The sequence below is a fragment of the Mastigoproctus giganteus genome, chromosome 12 (assembly GCF_048544385.1).
Source record: "Mastigoproctus giganteus isolate SK-2022 chromosome 12, ASM4854438v1, whole genome shotgun sequence".
Lineage (NCBI taxonomy): Eukaryota > Metazoa > Arthropoda > Arachnida > Uropygi > Thelyphonidae > Mastigoproctus > Mastigoproctus giganteus.
Window position 1 is genome coordinate 100,102,641 of NC_143586.1, and position 21,297 is coordinate 100,123,937.

The window sequence follows — 21,297 nt, forward strand, 5'->3', positions numbered from 1 at the left end:
TTGGTTTTTAGAAAACCAGGCAAAGATGGGCTACGGGTCATTTATTGGTGTTATAGTTCTAAATTGGTTCAGTGTATTTTCAATAAGTGTATTGGGATTGGCATTGGGGTGGTGTAGGTTGAGGTTCGCAAGTATGGCCGCTTTAATATGGTGTCTGCTGTAATTGGCAGGTATATTATTCTTGATGAGAATATCTGTCAGTTTTTTTTATTGCTTCTGTCATGTTATCTAGATTATTGCAGATGTGTATTAACCTGTTTTCAGATTTCTAATAGTGTTGCCATGGATTGCCAAGCCAAATTGCTCTCCCAGTTGGTAAGCTTTATTGCTGGGAAGCTAAAATGGTCTCTCTTATCATAATGTCGAGTGTAAACATTCATTGGTGATGGTGATTTGACTGTCGAGATAGCAAGCTTGTAGGTTGCTATCTGGGTTGGTACATTCTATGGTTAAATCTGTGGGATGAATTTCCTGGGCTATAATATCGAAATTGATAACCAGGACATCATATCTGTACAATATAATTTCTTCTTTGATATTGTTTTCGAAATAATGCAGGTAAAGGTTGGCTATGGAGCAAGAACTACTAGCCCCCATAGCCACTCCCCTACTCTGCACTTAAATGCTGTCTCCCATAAGTACGTAATTGTTTTTGACACTAAGATTAATAAGGTCGTGCCAATATTGTTTATTACATACCATTATATTCTGATAAGTTTCGTAGTAGTGTAAAAGAACTTTTTTTTAAATTGTTGTGTGATATATTGGTGAAAAGGTTGTTAAAATTGTAAGTGTATAGACTTCTGATTCTATTGTTTTTGTTTTTGATGTAGTCTAAATATTTTTTGTTATTGGAGATAAATTTAGTAGTAGTGAGTTGGTTGGCTATAATATTTAATTTGTCCTCCATTAAATTACTGGATGGTTTTATGTAGCTGTTTCTGCTAGAGGTGATGAACCTTTTTCCACTTGGGACTTTATGGAATTTGGGGATCCAATATATGAATGGTTATCTTGTATTATCTATTTTTAATTTGATTTTTTTGTGAATGGCTATAAGTTTTTTTGGTAATGCTGCTAGGTGTGGAGTTTACAAGCTTATATGTATCGCTAAGGTTCATCTCCTCCTCCTTAAGCATGTCAATGTAGAATTTTTTGCATATAACACTGAAGTTGTTATTGGCCTTATTCACGATATTACATTAATACACCAACCGTTGAGTTAAAATAATTTAATACTGTATATGTACCAACAATACAGAGGATACTGTAACATAATCTATTTACAATAACTGATTGTGAATAAAGCCTGAAAATAAAATACCAAAATTTAATATATAAGGTTAAAACTGTACAATTATAAAATACAATAAAATATATAAGGTTAAAAGCACTAAAACTATTAAAACTGTACAATTGTAGCTTTCGGGGGCATCCGCCTCCTTTCTCAACTTGAGAAAGGAGGCGGAACATGAGTTTAAAAGCTAGGAACACGAGTGCAGTAGCACACACTCTTTGAGTTGACTGGAGTTCAAGCCCGTGACTGCTAAATGCAATTAACTTTTGTATTGATTGATTGATTTATTGTAAACTCCACTGACCTTGTGGTCATGCCAGACTATAAACAAGAAAAAAAATTTAATGCCAATAGCTGCTATTATACTATTAATATAAATATATATTAATAGTATAGTGGTTTTGCCACTTGTTGCTCATTTGGAATTCTTAAAAGCTTCTTCTTTTGCTTTCCAATCTCAGGCAAAAATAGTAGGGTTCTCCTGTGAGTGTTTTTTGATTTTTGAGGCTGCCACACAGTATGGTCTTAGATGCTAATGTGCTATATAAATAATAACAACTGTGGCAACCATTTATCAATCTCTGAAAGTAAAATGATAGCTGCAAATTTATTGTATGTTTCCCAAACTGGGGTCCTTGTCTATTTTTTATGCAGGATGTTTCATAACATGTGGGACCCACTTCAGGGTTACTTTGTTTCCGAGTCACAGTCATTTTTGTGTTCCAGCAATTCTTTCCACAAACTGAATTATCATTGCTGGCTCCATTCAGTTTACGAACGATGCTCAATAACCTATAGAGGGCATTGCTGTAGTAATATAAACAAGATCCCATAGATTGTATGTTCTTTGAGTGATTTTAGTTAGTTCTCCTGACAAGGACACTACATTTGGAGCTTGTTATTAACATTTTCATACTGTGCATTTGCTCTGATAATAGAGGCTTATTCAGATTGAGAGGTGGCATACCTGCATCTCACGTCTGGACTTGCTAGATGCAACCGAGGCAAGATGTCTGTATGCAGAAAACTTCCCTAATCATCATGTACCAAATAAGACCTCAGAGAATACATGAATGCCTTGCTGCAACTGCTTCACTTAGAAAACAAGTTTCAGATGGTCATATTCACACAGCACCAAAATTGTTGATTTGGAAGAACAGATCCTCAATCACATTGAAGAAAATGATGGTGACAGCACCTGAAGGATAGCAACAGTAGAGAATGTGGGGGACATATGATTGTGTGGAGAATTTTATGGGACCAACAGCTTTATCCATATCAACTTCAGAGAGTACAAGGACTTACTGAAGCTGACGTCCTGCCACAAGAAGCTTTTTGTACTTGGTTCTGCAGATGTATGCTCACGATCAGCATTTCCTGTCCACTGTATTGTTTAGTGATGAAGCTGTACTTACTAGGGATGGTTTGGTCAATTTTCACAATGCTGCATTGATTGGCTCAATAAAATCCCCATGCTGTTGTTCAATAAAGACACCAATAACAACTCAGCATGAATGTATGAGCAGAAATAAATGGCGACAATTTAATTGGCCCTATTGTTCTACCTCGGAGATTTAACAGGAGCATCATACGGTATCCTACTTTTTAAGAGAACATTTAAATGAGTTATTGGAAGAAATTAACTTTAACTGATAAAATTTCACAGCAACTGGTGAAAGTTTGTAATAGCAATAACCCACCCCTGCTGACTAAAGACAAACTTTTCAACATCTATTTTGAAACCATCCTTCCTCCATTTGAATTTGTGCCCTCTCGTGTGTGTTTTGAGCAAGCAAGGGGAAGAATCTCATCAGCATTGAGCTTGCTCAATCCATTATACACCTCAATCAGATCTCCTTGCAGGTGCCTAGTCTCTGGACACTGCAATTTCCAGAACTGAAGCCTTTCTTGGTAAGAGCACCCCTTTGTTGCTTTCACCAATCTCACTGCCCTTCTCTGTATTTGTTCCAGCAGCTCCACATCCTTCCTAAAATGAGGCCTCCAGACCTGTATGCTCAAGATGTGGCCTGACCATTGCCTTATACAATAGGATAATCACCTCCTTATCTCCACTAGCAAAATTCCTGTACATCATTGACAAAACCCAATGAACTGTCCTGGCAGACTGTTTGCATTGCTCCGAGCACTTCATATCTGACTGCACAATTAACTTCAGGTCTTTTTCATTTTCCACTACCCTGAGTGTAGTACCACACAGTTGGTACATTATTCTTGGGTTACTGCTACCCATATGCAGTACTTTGCATTTATCAATGTTAAAACTTCAATTACCATTTCTCAGCCCATTTGCCTAACTATTCTAGATCCCCTTGCCAACCTTTGTATCATCTGAAAACTTGGACATTAAGTTTCATATGCCTTCATCAATATCATTGATAAATACAATAAACAATGAGTCCAACACCGAACCCTGGGGGACTCCACTAATAACATTCATGTGTAGACTCCTTTGGCTGCATATATTTAATTTTAATGGGATATTCAAGTGTTAAGGAAGCTGCAAGTTTTTTCTATAATAAAAATATGTTGAGCAGAATCAGATTGTCTGCCTGTTGAGAAAATTGATTAAGTTAAAAAACTATTTTGTTAATTCGCAGGGAAACTAGAGGGAGTATGCTTATCCATGAGAATTAATGACATATGAGAGGGATTTGAAAAAATCGTGGGCTCATTAGCATTAGTTGAGGCATATGATGCAAGAAAGCAAGCTTATACAGCATCAGCCGGAAAAAAAAAATCTTCCCATTTCACATATTGATCACTCCAAATGTTTGTCTACTTTGGCCTTAAATTTATTTCAGCTATCAACTTTCAGCTATCTCAGTCAACAACTCAGCGTTCTTATGGACCTATATGAGAGCTTGAAGGACAGGGTGGATGCCCTCGAAGGAACTAAATTGAGGGGCCCATCAAGCTCTCAGCTGCCCACACCAACGCCAGAGCTTGCACTTGGTCATCGCGCAACACAGCGGCAACCCTCAAGGCAGAATACACTGGTCCCAAAGGAACTAGTAGTTGTTGGTGACTCTATTGTCACGGAAACGGGGAACATGCTTTGTAAAAAGGATAGGTGGAACAGGGGCAAAGGTTGATGACGTTGTAGAGCAGATATCATCTTTTAAGGGCACAAAAGGTGATATAGTTGTACACGTTGGCACTAATGATATCAAGAGTAGGAGACCGGCAGAATTGCTTAACAAGTACAGGTCACTGTTGAAAAAAAGCCGTGAAATAGGGTTGAATTTGAAAGTGTCTGCAATTCTGCCCAGACACGATAGGAGGGAGTATATGATGAGAGCCTTGTCGATCAATTCGGCAATGGAAAGATTGTGCAAGGCTCAAGGGGTAGAATTTTTTTCAGCCTGGACTGTACTTGTTAACAGGAGAGATTGCTTCTACAGGGATGGGACACACTTAAATAGAAAGGGTGCAAGAATATTTGCTGACGCTATCGAGGCAGTGTTAGGTGGGTCGGAAAACTGCTAGCTTGGGGGGAGACAAAGACGAATGGATTAACAGTAGCCACCGGCAGAGGTGAAAGAGATTCTTGCACTGCTTCTATTGGAATGAGCAGAAGCCTGAAAAACAAGATGCAGGATATTTCAGAGACTGCTGGGAGTCATTGCAGTACAAGTAAACACATAGGTTGTGTTAGGGTAGCTAAGAATAGGAATAGGTGCATGTATACCTGCGTGTACACCAATGCTAGGAGTTTAGTAATAAACTTGATGAATTTGAGGTATTGCTCAAAACATCAAAGGCAGATATTGTTGGGATATCAGAGACGTGCTGTCACACAGATATAAGGAATGCAGAACTGGAATTTGGGGAGTACAACATCTACAGAAAGGATAGACTGGATAGGAAGGGAGGAGGGGTTATGCTATAGTTAAGAAACACATAAAATCCAAGGAAGTGAAGCCAGTGGACATCGCTGGACAGGGCAGTGTCGAGTCAGTTTGGTGTGACATAAGCATTGGGACAATAAAATTGAGAGTAGGAGTGTGCTATAGGCCTAATGACTCTGATGAGTACAATAAGAAACTGTACAGGGAAATAGAGTTTGCCAGTAAATCAGAGAGTCTTATAATGGGAGATTTTAATTGCCCAGATATTGACTGGAATTTGGGGGCTGGTTACTCACACACTAGCAAGGCTTTTGTGGATTTATTGGATGATTGTTTTTTCTACATCAGCATGTTTGGGAGGCAACTAGAGGGAGGAATACTCTTGATTTGATTATCAGCAGTGATTCTTCATGCATTAAGAATCTGCAGATAAATGAACCACTAGGTGGCAGTGATCACAGTGTGCTGAAGTGGGATTTACTCAAAGAGGTAACTACCATAAGGGGTAAAGGGAAGGGTTATTGCTTTCGTAAAGGCGACTACGATGGACTGAGACAGTATTTAAATTCTATACAGTGGGACCAACTGATGATGTTACCAACAGCAAATGCAAAATGGGAAGCATTCAAGGAACTTATCTTGGAAGCTACTAGGCTTTACGTACCAACTAAGAAATATTGTTCAAGGTTTAGGCCTAAATGGATGTCAGATGAACTGATGAGGCATATGGCAGAGAAGAAACATGCATGGGATACATACAAATTAACACATGACACAGAAGCCTATGATAGATACAAGTTGATCTGTAACCAAGTTACAAAGGAGGTTAAGCAGGCAAAGGCAGATTACGAGAAATCTTTGGCAAGGGATGCAAAGAAAAACAGCAAACAGTTCTTTACTTATGTAAACTCTAGAAGGAAGGGGATGAATCAGATTGGTCCACTTGATATTGATGGGTCAACTGTTGATGATCCTGCTCAGGTAGCTAACAAACTAAATGATTATTTTGCATCGACATTCACACATGAGGAGTTATTTAGCGAGGGGAAAGCCAGAGGTGTATTCAACTCTAGCAGTAAGCTAGAGAATCTTATAATAACCGAGAGTAAAGTGGAGGAGAAATTGTTGAAGATAAACACAAGAAAGGCACCTGGGGTGGATGGGATCTATCCAGTTATATTAAAGGAGGCAGCAAAGGAAGTAAGCAAACCCTTAGCCATAATTATGAGAGCTTCCTTGGACTCAGGGGAGGTACCCACAGACTGGAGATGTGCAAATGTGACCCCAATTCACAAAGGAGGATCAAAGGCTGACACAAGTAATTATAGATCTGTGAGTTTAACTTCTGTTCCAGGAAAATTAATGGAGGCACTAGTTAAAGAAGCACTGCAGGATCATTTAGACAAGACTTCAGTTATAGCTCGGACACAGCATGGTTTTGTTAAGGGGAAGTCTTGCCTGACCAATTTGATTGGATACTATGATGCAGTCACAAAGGAACTGGATGCAGGGAATAACTTTGATATTATATACTTGGATCTTAGAAAGGCTTTTGATACTGTTGCACATGGAAGACTGCTGCACAAATTGGAGCAGTGTGACATTGGAGGCAAATTGCTGCTGTGGATAAAGGGGTGGCTGAGGGGGAGAAGACAGAGTGTGGTAATCAATGGACACTGCTCGTCGCGCACTAATGTTATTAGTGGAGTCCCTCAGGGCTCAGTATTGGGTCCATTATTGTTTTCTGTATTTATAAATGATATTGATGATGGTATATCAAGCTTAATGTCCAAGTTTGCAGACAATTCAAAGGTAGGCAGGGTTGTCAAGGACACTACTGGCACTATGCTGCTGCAACAGGATCTGGAAAGGTTGAGCAGATGGGCTGAGAGGTGACAAATGTAAAGTACTACACATGGGAAACAGCAACCCCAGAGCAACGTATCAACTCTGTGGTACTACACTGACAGTGGTATAGAATGAAAGGGAACTGGGGTTGGTTGTGCAGGCAGATATGAAGTTCTCTGAGCAGTGCAGATGGGCTGCAAGAGTAGCTCATGGTGTATTGTCAATGATATATAGGAATTTTTCTAGCAGCGATAAGGAGGTGATTATTCCCTTGTATAAGGCAATGGTCAGGCCACACCTAGAGTACTGTATACAGGTCTGGAGGCCTCATTTCAAGAAGGATGTAAAGCTGCTGGAACGAGTACAGAGGAGGGCAACAAGATTAGTGAAGGGAACAAAGGGATGCTCTTACGAAGAAAGGCTTAAGTTTTGCAAATTAGAGTGTCTGGAGACTAGGCACCAGCGAGGTGATCTGATAGAGGTGTATAAAGCCTTGAATGGATTGAGCATGCTCAATGCTGATGGGATACTTCCTCTCGCTCAGAATAATCACCCTAGGGGGCATAAATTCAAATTGAAGAAAGACAGATGTAGGATAGATGTGCGGAAATTTGCCTTTAGCCAGCGGGTAGTTGGTTGGTGGAACAGACTTCCATCCCTTGTCGTGGAAGTTGATAGCCTAAATAAGTTTAAGGCTCAGCTGAACAGGTATTTTGAACGAACAGAGGGGTGAATTGGAAGTGTTTTTTTTTTTTTTTTTTGGCTGATGCTGCATAAGCTTGCTTTCTTGCATCAAATGCCTCTGCTAATTCTAAATGCTAATGCTAACTTCTACAACAACAGATGGAAGTTTGTTCCAGCAATCAAATACCTACTGGCTAAAGGCAAACTTCTGCACATCTATTCTACAACTGTCTTTCCTCAATTTGAATCTATCCCCTCAGGTTCTTAATCTGAGCAAGCCGAAGAATCCTATCAGCATTGAGGCTGCTCAAACCATTCAAGGCCTTATACAACTCAATCAGCTCACCTCGCAGGTGTCTAGTCTCCAGATGCTGCAACTTGCAGAACTTAAGCCTTTCTCGGTAAGGCACCCCTTTGTTCCTCTCACCAATCTTGTTGCCCTTCTCCTTACTCATTCTAACAACTATATATCCTTATTAAAATGAGGCCTCCAGACCTAGTATTAGTATTAGTAATGGCTGCGTGGTGCAAGAAAGCCTATGGCTTATGCTGCACCAGCCAAAAAAAAAAAAAAAAAAAAACTGAATAAAACAATGATAAAAAAAAAATAATAATAATTAATAAAAGAAAAGGAAATTAAACCTATCATCCTATGACTTTCCCTCACCCAAAGGTACTATCCAGATGACCTTTCACTTTCCCCAAACTGTCAGCATCTACCATCCATGTAGGCAGCTTATTCCAGTAATTTATAAATCACTGGCTAAAATAAAACTTCCTGCAGTCCAATCTAAACATCTCCCCCCATAACTTGAATTTATGTCCCCTAGTTCTAGCGTCATTTATAATCTTGAAAATTTTGTCCTCATTCATTTTACTGATGCCTATCAGAGCCTTAAACATCTCAATCAAATCTCCTCTTAAGGTGTCTAGTTTCCAACCTCTGCAACCCACATATTCAAAGTCTTTCTTCATAAGGACGCCGGCGCCTCCGTAGCCAGGTGGGAAGGAGCAGCAGTGCGTAGCACATGCTTCTTGATTAGACCGGGGTTCGAGCCCGTCACCACCAAATACGGAGGATGCGGAAAGGTCAAGGAATGACCACCGCATATCCTGGAGCAATATGGCCTTAGTTGCTAATGCTCCTAAAAACCAAACAACAACAACAACATAAGGACGCCCTTTTTCTGATCTCACGTGTGGTCTAACAAAAGCCTTATATAATGGGTCACATCCCTGTCTTTACTTTCAAAAGTTCAATTGATCATCGATAGGACACCATAGGCCTTTCTTGCAACCTGTTTACAATGCTCAGAGAATTTCATGTCTGACCGTATCGTAACACTCAAGTCTCTTTCCTCCAGTACTGATTTTAGTTGAACTCCACCAAGTGAATAAGTTATTTTGGGATTACTGTTTCCCAGGTGTAATACCTTACACTTTGTTGGATAAAAGCATAGCTGCCATTTTTCTGACCATTCCTTAAGTCTATCTAGGTCTCTCTGAAGAAGCTCAGCTTGACAGTGATCATTAACTAATCTACAAATTTTAACATCATCTGCAAATTTAGACATCATGCCTGCTATCCCTTCATCAATGTCGTTTATGAAAATTAAAAACTACAGTGGTCCTAATACTGATCCTTGGGGAACCCCACTTCTTACATCAACCCAATCTGAGGAATAGCCATTTTTCAGAACCCTCTGCCTCCTGCCCTGAAGCCATCCTGATATCCATCTAAGGATTTTCTCAGTGATTCCAACCTATTCCAGCTTATAAAGCAACCGCTCATGTGGGACTGAATTAAAAGCTTTGCTGAAATCTAAATAACAATGTTGAAATTATTCCCTAAATCCAGCTCATGAGTGACCCTTTCAAAATAGTGAACCAGATTTGTTAAGCATGATTTTCCCCTTACAAAACCATGCTGAGTATCCTTGACAGGTCGATAATTTCCCACTTCACTCTTAGAACCACCCTGTATGTGCTACTCAAGGTGTGGCCAGACTATAGCCTTATACAAAAGGATAATCACCTCCTTATCTCTGCTAGCAAAATTCCTATGTATCATTGAGAAGACTACATAACCTGCTCTGGCCTACATAATATCTGACTACACAATTATCCCCATGTCTTTTTCATTCTCCACTATCCTGACTGTAGTACCATAGAGTTGGTACGTTTATCTTGCATTACTGTTACCCATACGTAGTATTTTGCATTTGTCAATGTTAAAGTTGCCAGTTTCCACTTCTAAACCCATCTGCCTAACTTTTCTAGATCCTGTTGCAGTAGCATACTGTCCTTAATGTCATTATCAACCCTGCCAACCTTTGTATCATCTGCAAACTTGGACATTAAGCCTGATATACCTTCATCGATATCACTGATAAATACACAAATCAACAATGGGCCCAGCACCAAAACCCGGGGGGGGGGTCTCCACTAATAACATTAATCCATGTAAAGCAGTGTTCATTTATTATCACTCTCTGATCTCCCATTTATGATTTATTTATTATGATTTATTAGATGATTTATTATCATCTCCCACTCAACCATTTCTTATTTCCATTGTAGCAACTTGCCCTTAACGCCTTACCACTCCAATTTGTACTGTAGTCTTCCATGTTCAACAATATCAAAAGCTTACCTAAAATCCTAGTATATTATATCAGAATTATTTTTGCATCCAGTTTCTTTGTACCCACATCGTAGTATCCAAACAAATTGATGATACACAACCTCCTCTTAACAAACCTATACTGTGTCTGAACTATTACTGCAGTCTTGTCTAGGTGATCCAGCAACACTACTTTAACCAGTGACTCCATTATTTTCCCCGGAACAGAAATTAATCTAACAGGTCTATAATTATTTGTCACCCTTCGAACCCCCTTTGTGAACTTGTGATACATTTGCACATCTCCCATCCAATGGGGGATTCAAAGGATGCTCTCATAATTAGGCTAAGGGTTTGCTTACTTCCCTCGCTGCCTCCTTCAATATAACTGGATAGATTCCATCCACCACAGGTGCCTTTTTTATGTTTAACTTCAGCAATCTCTAGTCCACTCTGCTCTCCATTATTACAAAATCATTTAGCTCCCTGTTAGAGGCTATTCAACTTCTGTCCTCCCCTTCCTTACAGAATTCCTCATGTGTGAATGTAGTTGCAAAATACTAATTGTTTGTCAGCTATCTGAGCAGGATCATGAACGTCAAACCACCAATATCAAGTGGACCAATCTGATTCATCCCTTTCCTTCTAGAGTTTACATAAGTAATGAAGTCTTTACATCCTTTGTCTGATTGGCTTATATCTGCCATAGGCTTTTGTGTCATCTGATAATTTATATATATCCCATGCATTTTTATTCTCTGCCACAAGTCTCAGTAGGTCATCTGACATCCATTTAGGCCTAAGAAATACTAAGAAATACTCGAACAGTATTTCTTAGTTGGTATGAAAAGCCTTGTAACTTCCAAGAAATATACCCAAATTCTTTGAATGCTTCCCATTTAAAATATGCTATTTTTAACATCATTACTTGATCCCACTGCATAGAATTTAAAAACTGTCTGAGACCACTGTAATCATCTTTATGAAAGCAAAAACCCTTCCCGTTACCCTTGATGGTAGTTACATTTCTAATTAATCCCACATAAGTACACTGTGATCACTGTCACCTAGTGGTTCCTTTATCTGCAGATTCTTAATGCATGAATAATCACTGCTGATAATTATATCAACTTCCCTCTGGTTGCCCCTCGAACATGTTGCTGTAGAAAACAATTCACAAAAGTCTTGCTAGCGTGTGAGTGACCAACCCACAAGTTTCAGTCAATATCTGGAAAATTAAAATCCCCCATTACAAGACATTCTGATTTACTGGCCCACTAATTCTCTGTACAATTGTTCATTGTACTAATCAGAGTCATTAGGTCTATAACACACTCCTACTCTCATTTTCTCTTTCCCAATGTTTGTCACACCAAACTGACTCAACATTGCACTGTCCATCCCTGTCAAATGTATGCACTTCCTTAGATGTTGTGTTTCTTAACTAACAGCATAACCCCTCCTCCCTTTGTACTCGTCTATCCTTTCTGTACACATTGTGCTCCTCAAATTCCAATTCTGCACTGCTTATATCTGTGTGACACCATGTCTCTGATATCCCAACAATTATGAAAGGATAATAGTGGTACAGTGTTAAAAATTTCTGTACTTATGCATAACACTTCAATAGTAACCCACCCACCAAGTTATATACAGGTCCTGAAGTCAGCATAGTTGTGTGAATGAAGAAAGATGGACATAATCAGTCACTGTGCAGTTATTCAATATTTGGAACATAAGGGACTAATGCCAAAGGCATTACATGAGGATATGGGGAGGATGCCTCTTCCTATTCTATGATTAAGAAGTGGACAGCTGGAAGATAAGCCACACTGTAGAAGACCCGACACAGCCACCACTCCAGAAGTTGACAGTGTGCATTATCTGATGATGAGTGGCAGTTCAGTTCATTGCCAGTGTCTTGGGCATCTTATCTGAACACGCGTACTATGTAAATAACAGAGGTTTTCTCTAAAAGGATGTCAGCATAATGAGTCCGAAAGTTGTTCTGCTGTCCCTGCTTTTGATCTGCTGTCCCAAAGTTGACAGCAGATCAAAAATTTACGAGCGTTTTCAAGTCAAGTGAATATTGCATCATTTTCAAGCAGATCCAGTGAATTCCTTTGCAAGGTTTGTGAACACTGATGAAATGTGGATTCATCACTTGAAAGTAAAAGAAAAAGGAGTGGTTGAAACAGTGGACACATAGCTCACCTCTCCCTCTAGAGAAAGCCAAGTCAATTCCTTCTACTGGCAAGGTGATTGTGTAAGTTTTTTGGGATGCTGATGGAGTGTTGCTAGTGGATTACTTTCAGAAAGGCCAGACAGTCACGGGACATATTTTGCAGACATTGTGAGGTGTTTTCATGAAAACATCAAAGACAAATGCCAAGGAAAACTCTGGAAAAGGAGTCATGTTCTACCAGGACAATATGCCTGGTCACAAGTTTGCAATGCCATGGCTGCACTGCATGAGTGCTTTGAAATCTTGGAGCCTCCCCCATATTAATAAAATCTAGCACCATTAGACCTTGTAAGATGTTTTCACAAAACGTTTAGCTGGAATCAATGCATTGCAGCACTGGTGGCAAAAGTGTATGGATTCCAAAGGGGACTATGTTGAAAGTAACATGTTACACACTCTTCAAATAGGTGCCTCCGTAGCCAGATGGGCAGGAACAGCAGTGCATAGCACATGCTTCTTGATTAGACCAGGTTCAAGCCTGTGACCACCAAATACAGAGGATGCGGAAAGGTCAGGGAATGACCATCGCATATCCCCGGAGCAATAAGGCCTTAGTTGCTGATGCTCCTAAAAATGGTGCCTCCGTAGCCAGGTGGGCAGGATCGGCAGTGCGTAGCACACGCTTCTTTATTAGACCGGGATTCGAGCCCATGACCACCAAATACGGAAGATGCAGAAAGGTCAGGGAATGATAACCGCATATCCTCAGAGCAATATGGCCTTAGTTGTTAATGCTCCTAAAAACCAAATAACAACAACAGCTCCTAAAAACCAACACACTCTTCATATAAACCCTACATACTCAGGCCCTGAACTTTACAAATGTCCCTTGTAAAGCAAAAACAAACTTAGTTTGTTACCCATCCATACCCTCCAAGAATTTGTCTAGTTATTCCTTGAATTTATTCAAACCACCCACTTCCACAACAACAGCTGGAAGTTTGTTCCAACAATCAACCATCCACTGGCTGAAGGTAAACTTCTGCACATCTATCCTGCAACCATCTTTCTCAAATTGAATTTATTCCTCCTGATAAGTGTAGTCTCAGCAAGAGAAGGAATACCATCAATATTTGGCTAATTCAATCAATTCAAGGCCTTAAACATCTCACTCGGATCTCTCTGTGGGTGCCTAGTTTCCAGATGCTGCAATTTTCAGAGCTGAAACCTTTCTTGGTAAGAGCACCCTTTTGTTCCCTTCACCAATCTGCACCTCATTCCAGCAGATCTACATCCTTCGTAAAGTGAGGTTTCCAGACCTGTATACAGACTCATGATGCGGCCTAACCATGGCCTTGTACAAAAGGATAAACACCTCCTTATCCCTGCTAGCAAACTTTCTGTATATCATTAACAAAACCCTGTGAGTTGTCCTGGCAGCCTGTCTGCACTGCTCAGAGAACTTCGTATATGACTACACAATTACCCAAGACAGCTTCAAGGCACAATTAACAAGCTTGTTGAGTAGGCAAAAAATAATGGTTATTGACTCGCAAAGCAAAAAAAACAACAGCATTTCATTTTTGCTGTAAATGGAACTTACACCCTGATTTAGGACTTACAACTCAATAGTCATCCAGTTACTTTGCAACATAGTACAGTAATACCCCGACTTACGCTACCCCGACTTACGCGGTTCTTGATTTTTCGTTTGGAACGCTGCCGCCCACTATCTTCAAGGTCGTTTTTTATATGTTATCGATATACAGTGCGACGGCGGAGAATGAAAGCGAAAGATGAACAAAATTCAACTTTGCTGCTTTTATGTTTTTTATATCAGTGAAGGGGAAACACATTTCACTATAATAACGTAAAGACCAACACAATTCCAGCTATCGGTATAATCGCAAATGCAATTAGATCAAGTTTACTACCAGTTTATAACAGATTTCACTAGCAGAAACGCAACTGGATTTTTATTGTTTTATGGTAGTAACCCCTAGAAATGTGAGGTGTTAATAGTGTATCTCTGCCTTTATGATGTTGTTTATTCAGTTGCTACATGCGCGCAGCTTTGTTTATGTGTATCAAGCGTGCCTCCTCGTTTTGTAATTGTGCTTTATTCCCTAAAAATGAGTAAAATACGTAATTAAAAGGTGTGAAAAGGAAGCGTCCTGGTGAAGACACTGCAGATTCAGAGAGAAAAAGAAAAGCAATTATTGATAAACAGAGGCGGACTGGATCAAAAATTCTTACCCGGGAAAATTTATAGTGGCCTCATACTATGGTTTATGGCCAAAATCACACTGGCCCACCGGGGTTTCCCCGGTAAGGCTTATGGCCAGTCCGCCTCTGTCGATAGAGAAAAAATATGAAATTGTGAAACGCTTTGAACGAAATGAGAGACAGTGTGATATTGCACGTGCTACAGGCCTAAATGAAGCAACGGTGAAAAGCACATGACAATTGCAAACTTGACAGGTTGAAAATTGAAAAGGGCTCAATTGTAAAGGGCTTAAAAATTTTAGAAAACATAGACTCCAACAAAGAACGCGTTATAGCTACAAAGCAAGGAATAAAAAAATTATTAGCTTGCTACGACGAAATTCTGCTTGAAAAAAAGAAGGCGCTGTGTCGTCAGACGAATTTGTTAGATTTTATGAAGCCATCGACATCGAAATAACTTTTTTACGTTAGTCATTTGTTTTTTTAATACATATTTTGTATTAATATGTATAAAGAACTGCAATTTTATTAATATTTTTCTTCTAAACGTGTTTTTGTTAGTCCTTGGTCCCAATTAAGCAAAATTTATATGTATTTATATGCAAAGTTGTACCCCGACTTACGCAAATTCGACTTACGCGATTTTCGTCGGACCCACCTCTCGCGTAACTTCGGGGTATTACTGTATTAGATTTCTTGGACTAATTCTGGATAAAAAATTAAGTTTTTTAAAGCATATCCATACAAACTGTCTAAGGAAGCTGAATAAACTGAGGACTTTCTGCCTATGTCACGTGATGCTGATCAGTACATGCTGCTACACCTATACCATTCATTAATTAGATCTAGAATAAACATATACAGGAGACTATGGTCTCCTGTATATGTCTCAGCTAGACAAAGTGAATTAAAATGGATTGACTCTGGACATCACAATGCCCTCCGAATTGCACTAGGAGCTTTTCATACATCACCAGTTCAGAGTCTCTATACAGAAGCACACGAACCACACCCTACTCCTTCGTCAGCATGATCTGCTATTAAACTATGCAGCTAAAATCATATGTTTCCCACATCATCCTATATGGCAATAGCTGTTGACACCAAAATGGGATAACTTGCATAAAAATAAACCTTTGTAAAATAAACCATGGTAAACAAAAGTAACACATTAGGTAAACAAAAGCTTAAACACATGTTGGGGACTAAATATGGATAACATAATTCCAGATGAAAGCACAGCCACATTGCCATGACAGAAACCCTTTGCGAGGTGATCTGATTGAAGTGTATAAGACCTTGAATGGGTTGAGCAAGCTTAATTCTGACGGGATTCTTCCACTTGTTCAGATTACGAACCTAAAGGGGCATAAATTCAAATTGAGGAAGGACAGATGTAGAATAGATGTGCAGAAATTTGCCTTTAGCAAGCGGGTGGTTAATTGCTGGAACAAACTTCCATTTGTCGTTGTGGAAGTTGATAGGTTAAATAAATTTAAGGTGGAACTTGACAAACATTTAGAGGGAATTTAAACAAATCCATCCGGCTCACTCTTTTGAATTCTCTGATTTCACCCAAATTTACACTGACGGCTCCAAGACAGACAGTAAAGTTGGTGCAGCTGTAGTTCTACAATATATTACAATATCTCAACAGCTCCCTTTGGAGTGAAGAACTATGATATGCAATCCTGGCAACATGGTACAACATACCTCCTGCAATGTTCAGAAGTTTTATAGAGTCATTCCTTGTATGGCTTTGGTAGTAACAGCAAGAGGAGGACATACTTACTATTACATAGGTGGCCATAATATTTTGACTGGACAGTGTACATCCTTTATAATAATATTATATAATATCGGTGTGTAGATACACCATAGACAATTCTTAAGAAACTACAAAGTAGTTGTTGTAGGCATCATTTGCTCTTTCTCATATTGTGCTCTGCCTTCACGACAACCCACCCACTGATGATAGGCCAATAGCCTTGAAACATGTCTGGGTGGTGGTACTCACTGAGAATAAGCAACAATAGTCTTCTCTATTAGTGAAGCGTTACTTATTCGAGGTAGTGCAATATCATGGCAACTCGTCGTGAAGGCAGAGCACAATATGAGAAAGAGCAAATGATGCCTACAACAACTACTTTGTAGTTTCTTAAGAGTTGTCTATGGTGTATCTACACACTGATATTATATAGATATTAAACTCTTAATGTATTATGCCTTGTGCATTTAGTTATTTTAAATATTGTCATATACACCTTTTGGCATCTCTCATATTGTGTGATTATCTTCACAACTGGGTCGTCATGTCTGCAATACCAGGGTACCTGCCCACCCACCGATGATAGGCCAATAGCCTTGAAACATGTCTGGGTGGTGGTACTCACTGAGAATAAGTAACAATAGTCTTCTCTATTAATGAAGTGTTACTTATTCGAGGTAGTGCAATATCATGGCAACTCGTCATGAAGGCAGAGCACAATATGAGAAAGAGCAAATGATGCCTACACCTACTTTGTATTTTCTTAAGAGTTGTCTATGGTGTATCTACCACCAATATTATATAGATATTAAACTCTTAATGTATTATGCCTTCTGCATTTAGTTATTTTAAATAATATTATAATAATCAAATTGTATTGGTATTATAACTATATATACAAATCATTGCAGTAAGTAAGAATTTATAAATTGAATCCTTATTATAATCAGGTATCATAATAAAAATTCAGGGCTAAAGTCTCAGACTACAGGAAAATTTATACATATAAGTTTGTGCAAATACATCATGTCTATGTGCAGTAAATTAACTGAATTTATTAATAGTGGCATCATTTCATTACATCTCATAATGTGAATACCTTCTTGAGTTGCCTATCTGATTATACTTCAAATAAGTAATGCTTTCCCAATAGAGAAGACTATTGTTACTTATTGCATATAGACATGATGCATATGCACTAACATATATGTCTGTAATAATCAGGTATCATTAAATTAAGATTTTCATCCCTGTTAAAATGCTATTATTTTCTACACATACTTATGACTATTAATTGTTTTGTTACATATTTTAATGTACTTATTTTTCTACACAGATCTTAGTAACATCTTGGATGATGATACCAACAGCAGTATGCTACGTGGTGTAGAACATAATCCATCACTGATTTTTCATGGAGCTGATGCTTCCCTTCCATATGAACCAACTCCATCTCTTAACACTGTTGGGAAAGCAGATGCAATTGCAGTTCAGTATAATAATCATCATGGAAGGAATGAAAATAAGCCTGATTCATCACTTGTTGATCATTTGGGTAATGATCATGATATATTAGAAGTTGTACAAGATAACAGTGCCACATCGTCATTATTAACAAAGTCCTCTCATCTGTTGCCTTATAACAATAATAGTCATTCAGATTTTCAGCAATCTGATTTGAGAAGAAATATGTTTGTTCATAAATTAAGGGAAATGTGGAAAGAACCAGACTCATCAGATATGGATGCCTTTAGAGAACGCAGGCAGAGAAAAAGAGAAAGTGGAGACATCCGAGGACAGTTAGTTAAAACGCAAGCTCGTAAAGGTACCATTTTCCAATCTTTATTTTATTAATAATATAGGAAAGATTATCAAGACATTTGCATTAGTATTTTTATTATCTACATTTATAAAAATTGAAAAAAGAATTTTCTCTGCTCTCTATCATTAGCAGAGGCATATGATGCAAGAAAGCAAGCTTATGCAGCATTAGCCAAAAAAAAAAAAAAAAAAAAAAAACCACTTCCATTTCACCCCTCTGTTCATTCGAAATAGCTGTCCAGCCAAGCCTTAAATTTATTTAGGCTTGGCTGGACAGGTATTTCGGTGTTTACATCTGTCTTTCCTCAATCTGAATTCATGCCCTCTCAGGTGATTATTCTGAGCAAGAGGAAGAATCCCATCAGCATTGAGCATGCTCAAACCCATTCAAGGCTTTATATACCTCTATCAGATCACCTCGCCAGTGCCTAGTCTCCAGACACTGTAATTTGCAAAACTTAAGCCTTTCTTCATAAGAGCAACCCTTTGTTCCATTCACTAATCTTGTTGCCCTTCTCTGTACTCGTTCCAGCAGCTCTACATCCTTCTTGAAATGAGGCTTCTAGATCTGTATACAGTACTCAAGATGTGGCCTGACCATTGCCGTATACAAGGGGATAATCACCTCCTTATTCCTGCTAGAAAAATTCCTGTATATCATTGACAAGACACCATGAGCTACTCTTTCAAACTGTCTGCACTGCGCAGAAAACTTTATATCTGCCTGCACAATTACCCCCAGGTCCTTTTCATTCTCTACCACTGTTGGTGTAGTACCACAGAGTTGTTGATACGTTGCTCTGGGGTTGAGTCTGAGGTACCAGCCACAACTCATTTCAGTTTTTATGCACCTGCTTCTAAATTCAGTTTGTGTGTGTGTGTGTGTGTGTGTGTGTGTGTGTGTGTGTGTGTGTGTGTGTGTGTGTGTGTGTGTGTGAGAGAGAGAGAGAGAGAGAGAGAGAGAGAGAGTGAGTGAGAGTGAAGTACCAAAGCAAATATGAGTTGTAGAATGCTGGGTCTGTATACCACACATATTCTGTCATCAAATTGTTTGCTGGATGAAAACCATACACCCTTTGCCTGAGACCAACTACCTCAGCCACGTGTGCAAGTTCTCATTGTAGTAGTAGTAGTAGAAGTGGCACATGATGCAAGAAAGCAAGTGTATGAGCTTATGCAGCATCAGCAAAAAAAATCACACCATTCCCTCCAAATGCATGTCCAGTTTTTCCTTAAATTTATTTAACCTATCAACTTCCACAACGACAGATCGAAGTTTGTTCCAGCAATTAACCACCCGCTGGCTAAAGGCAAATTTCCGCACATCTATTCTACATCTGCCTTTTCTTAATTTGAATTTATGCCCCCTTAGGTTCGTAATCTGAACAAGTGGAAGGATCCCATCAGAATTCAGCGTGCTCAACCCATTCAAGGCCTTATATACCTCAATCAGATCACCGCACAGGTGCCTAGTCTCCAGGTACTGCAATTTGCAGAACTTAAGCCTCTCTTTGTAAGAGGATCCCTTTATTCCCCTCACCAATCTTGTTGTCCTTCTCTGTACACACTCAAGTAAATCTACATCCTTCCTAAAATGAGGCCTCCAGACCTGTATGCAGTACTCAAGGCATGGCATGACCATTGCCTTATACAGAGGGACAATCACCTCCTTTTCCCTGCTAGCAAAATTCCTATATATCATTGACAAAACCCCATGACCTGCCCTGGCAGCTTGGCTGCATTGCTCAGAAAACTTCATATCTGACTGCACAATTACTCCCAGGTCTTTTTCATTTTCTACTACCTTAAGTGTAGTACCACACAGTTGGTACATTTCTCTGGGGTTACTTTTATCCATATGCAGTACTTTGCATTTGTCAAGGTTAAACTTCAGTTGCCACTTCTTAGCCCATCTGCCCAAATTATCTAGATCCTGTTGCAGTAGCACACTGTCATTATTGTCATTAACAACCCTGCCAACCTTTGTATCATCTGCAAACTTCGACATTAAGCCTGATATGCCTTCATCAATATCATTGATAAATATACAAAACAACAGTGGACCTAACACCGAACCCTGTGGGACTCCACTAATAACATTAGTCCAAGAAGAGCAGCGCCCATTGATTACCACCCTCTGTCTTCTCCCACTCAACCATTCCTTTTATCCATTGTAGCAACTTACCCTTAATACCATTCTGCTCCAATTTGTACAATAGTCTTCCATTCGCAACAGTGTCAAAAGCTTTCCTGAAATCCAAATATATGATATCAAAATTATTTTTTGCATCCAGTTCCTTTGTAACCACATCATAATATCCTATCAAATTTGTCAGACAAGACTTTCCCTTAACAAACCCATGCTGTGTCTGAATTATTGCTGCAGTCTTGTCTAGATGATCCTGCAATGCATCTTTAACCAGTGACTCCATTATTTTACCCGGAACAGAAGTTAAACTAACTGGTCTGTAATTACTTGTGTCACCCTTCATCCCCCTTTGTGAATTGGGGATACATTTGCACATCTTCAGTCCGTGGAGATGTGCAAATAAAATACAACAAATTCTTTCTGACACTCAAACCTATAAAACAGACAACAATTACGCCAGTTCAAAGCTTAAAAAACAAGTTAGATACTCGGCTTAGTGGGCTATGAGCAAATCATGCAATAAACTTACACACCTTACAAAAATAGGTATCCGTAACAACATTTTTCCCAACATGTTTGCTTTTATCAAAGTTCATAAACCTGACCATCGTTTACGTTTGATCGTTTTCTATAGCACAACATCCAATAAGATCTTTGGTATGACATCACAACGCCCGCCATTACGCTCGTTTGGATCCCCATCTTAACTACTTAATGCTATCATAAACACCTCTCGGATCCCAGTCTAATATAACTGATATAACGTAAGTTAAAAAAAAAATAATCCCTATATTATTATCCAAAAAGCTGACAAAGGCGACATCATC

The 21,297-nt window shown here is 39.0% G+C and overlaps 1 protein-coding gene across 4 annotated transcripts in view; it reads left to right on the forward strand.

The window, feature by feature from the left end:
- The window catches only part of LOC150077296 (uncharacterized), a 702,167-nt gene that overhangs the window by 621,084 nt on the left and 59,786 nt on the right, over positions 1-21,297 (forward strand). For all 4 annotated transcript variants that reach the window (XM_090386557.1, XM_090386560.1, XM_090386559.1 and 1 more), the window contains exon 20: positions 17,837-18,325. In XM_090386557.1, the coding sequence (XP_090242683.1) occupies positions 17,837-18,325 (489 nt within the window). The remainder of the gene's footprint in view (positions 1-17,836; positions 18,326-21,297) is intronic.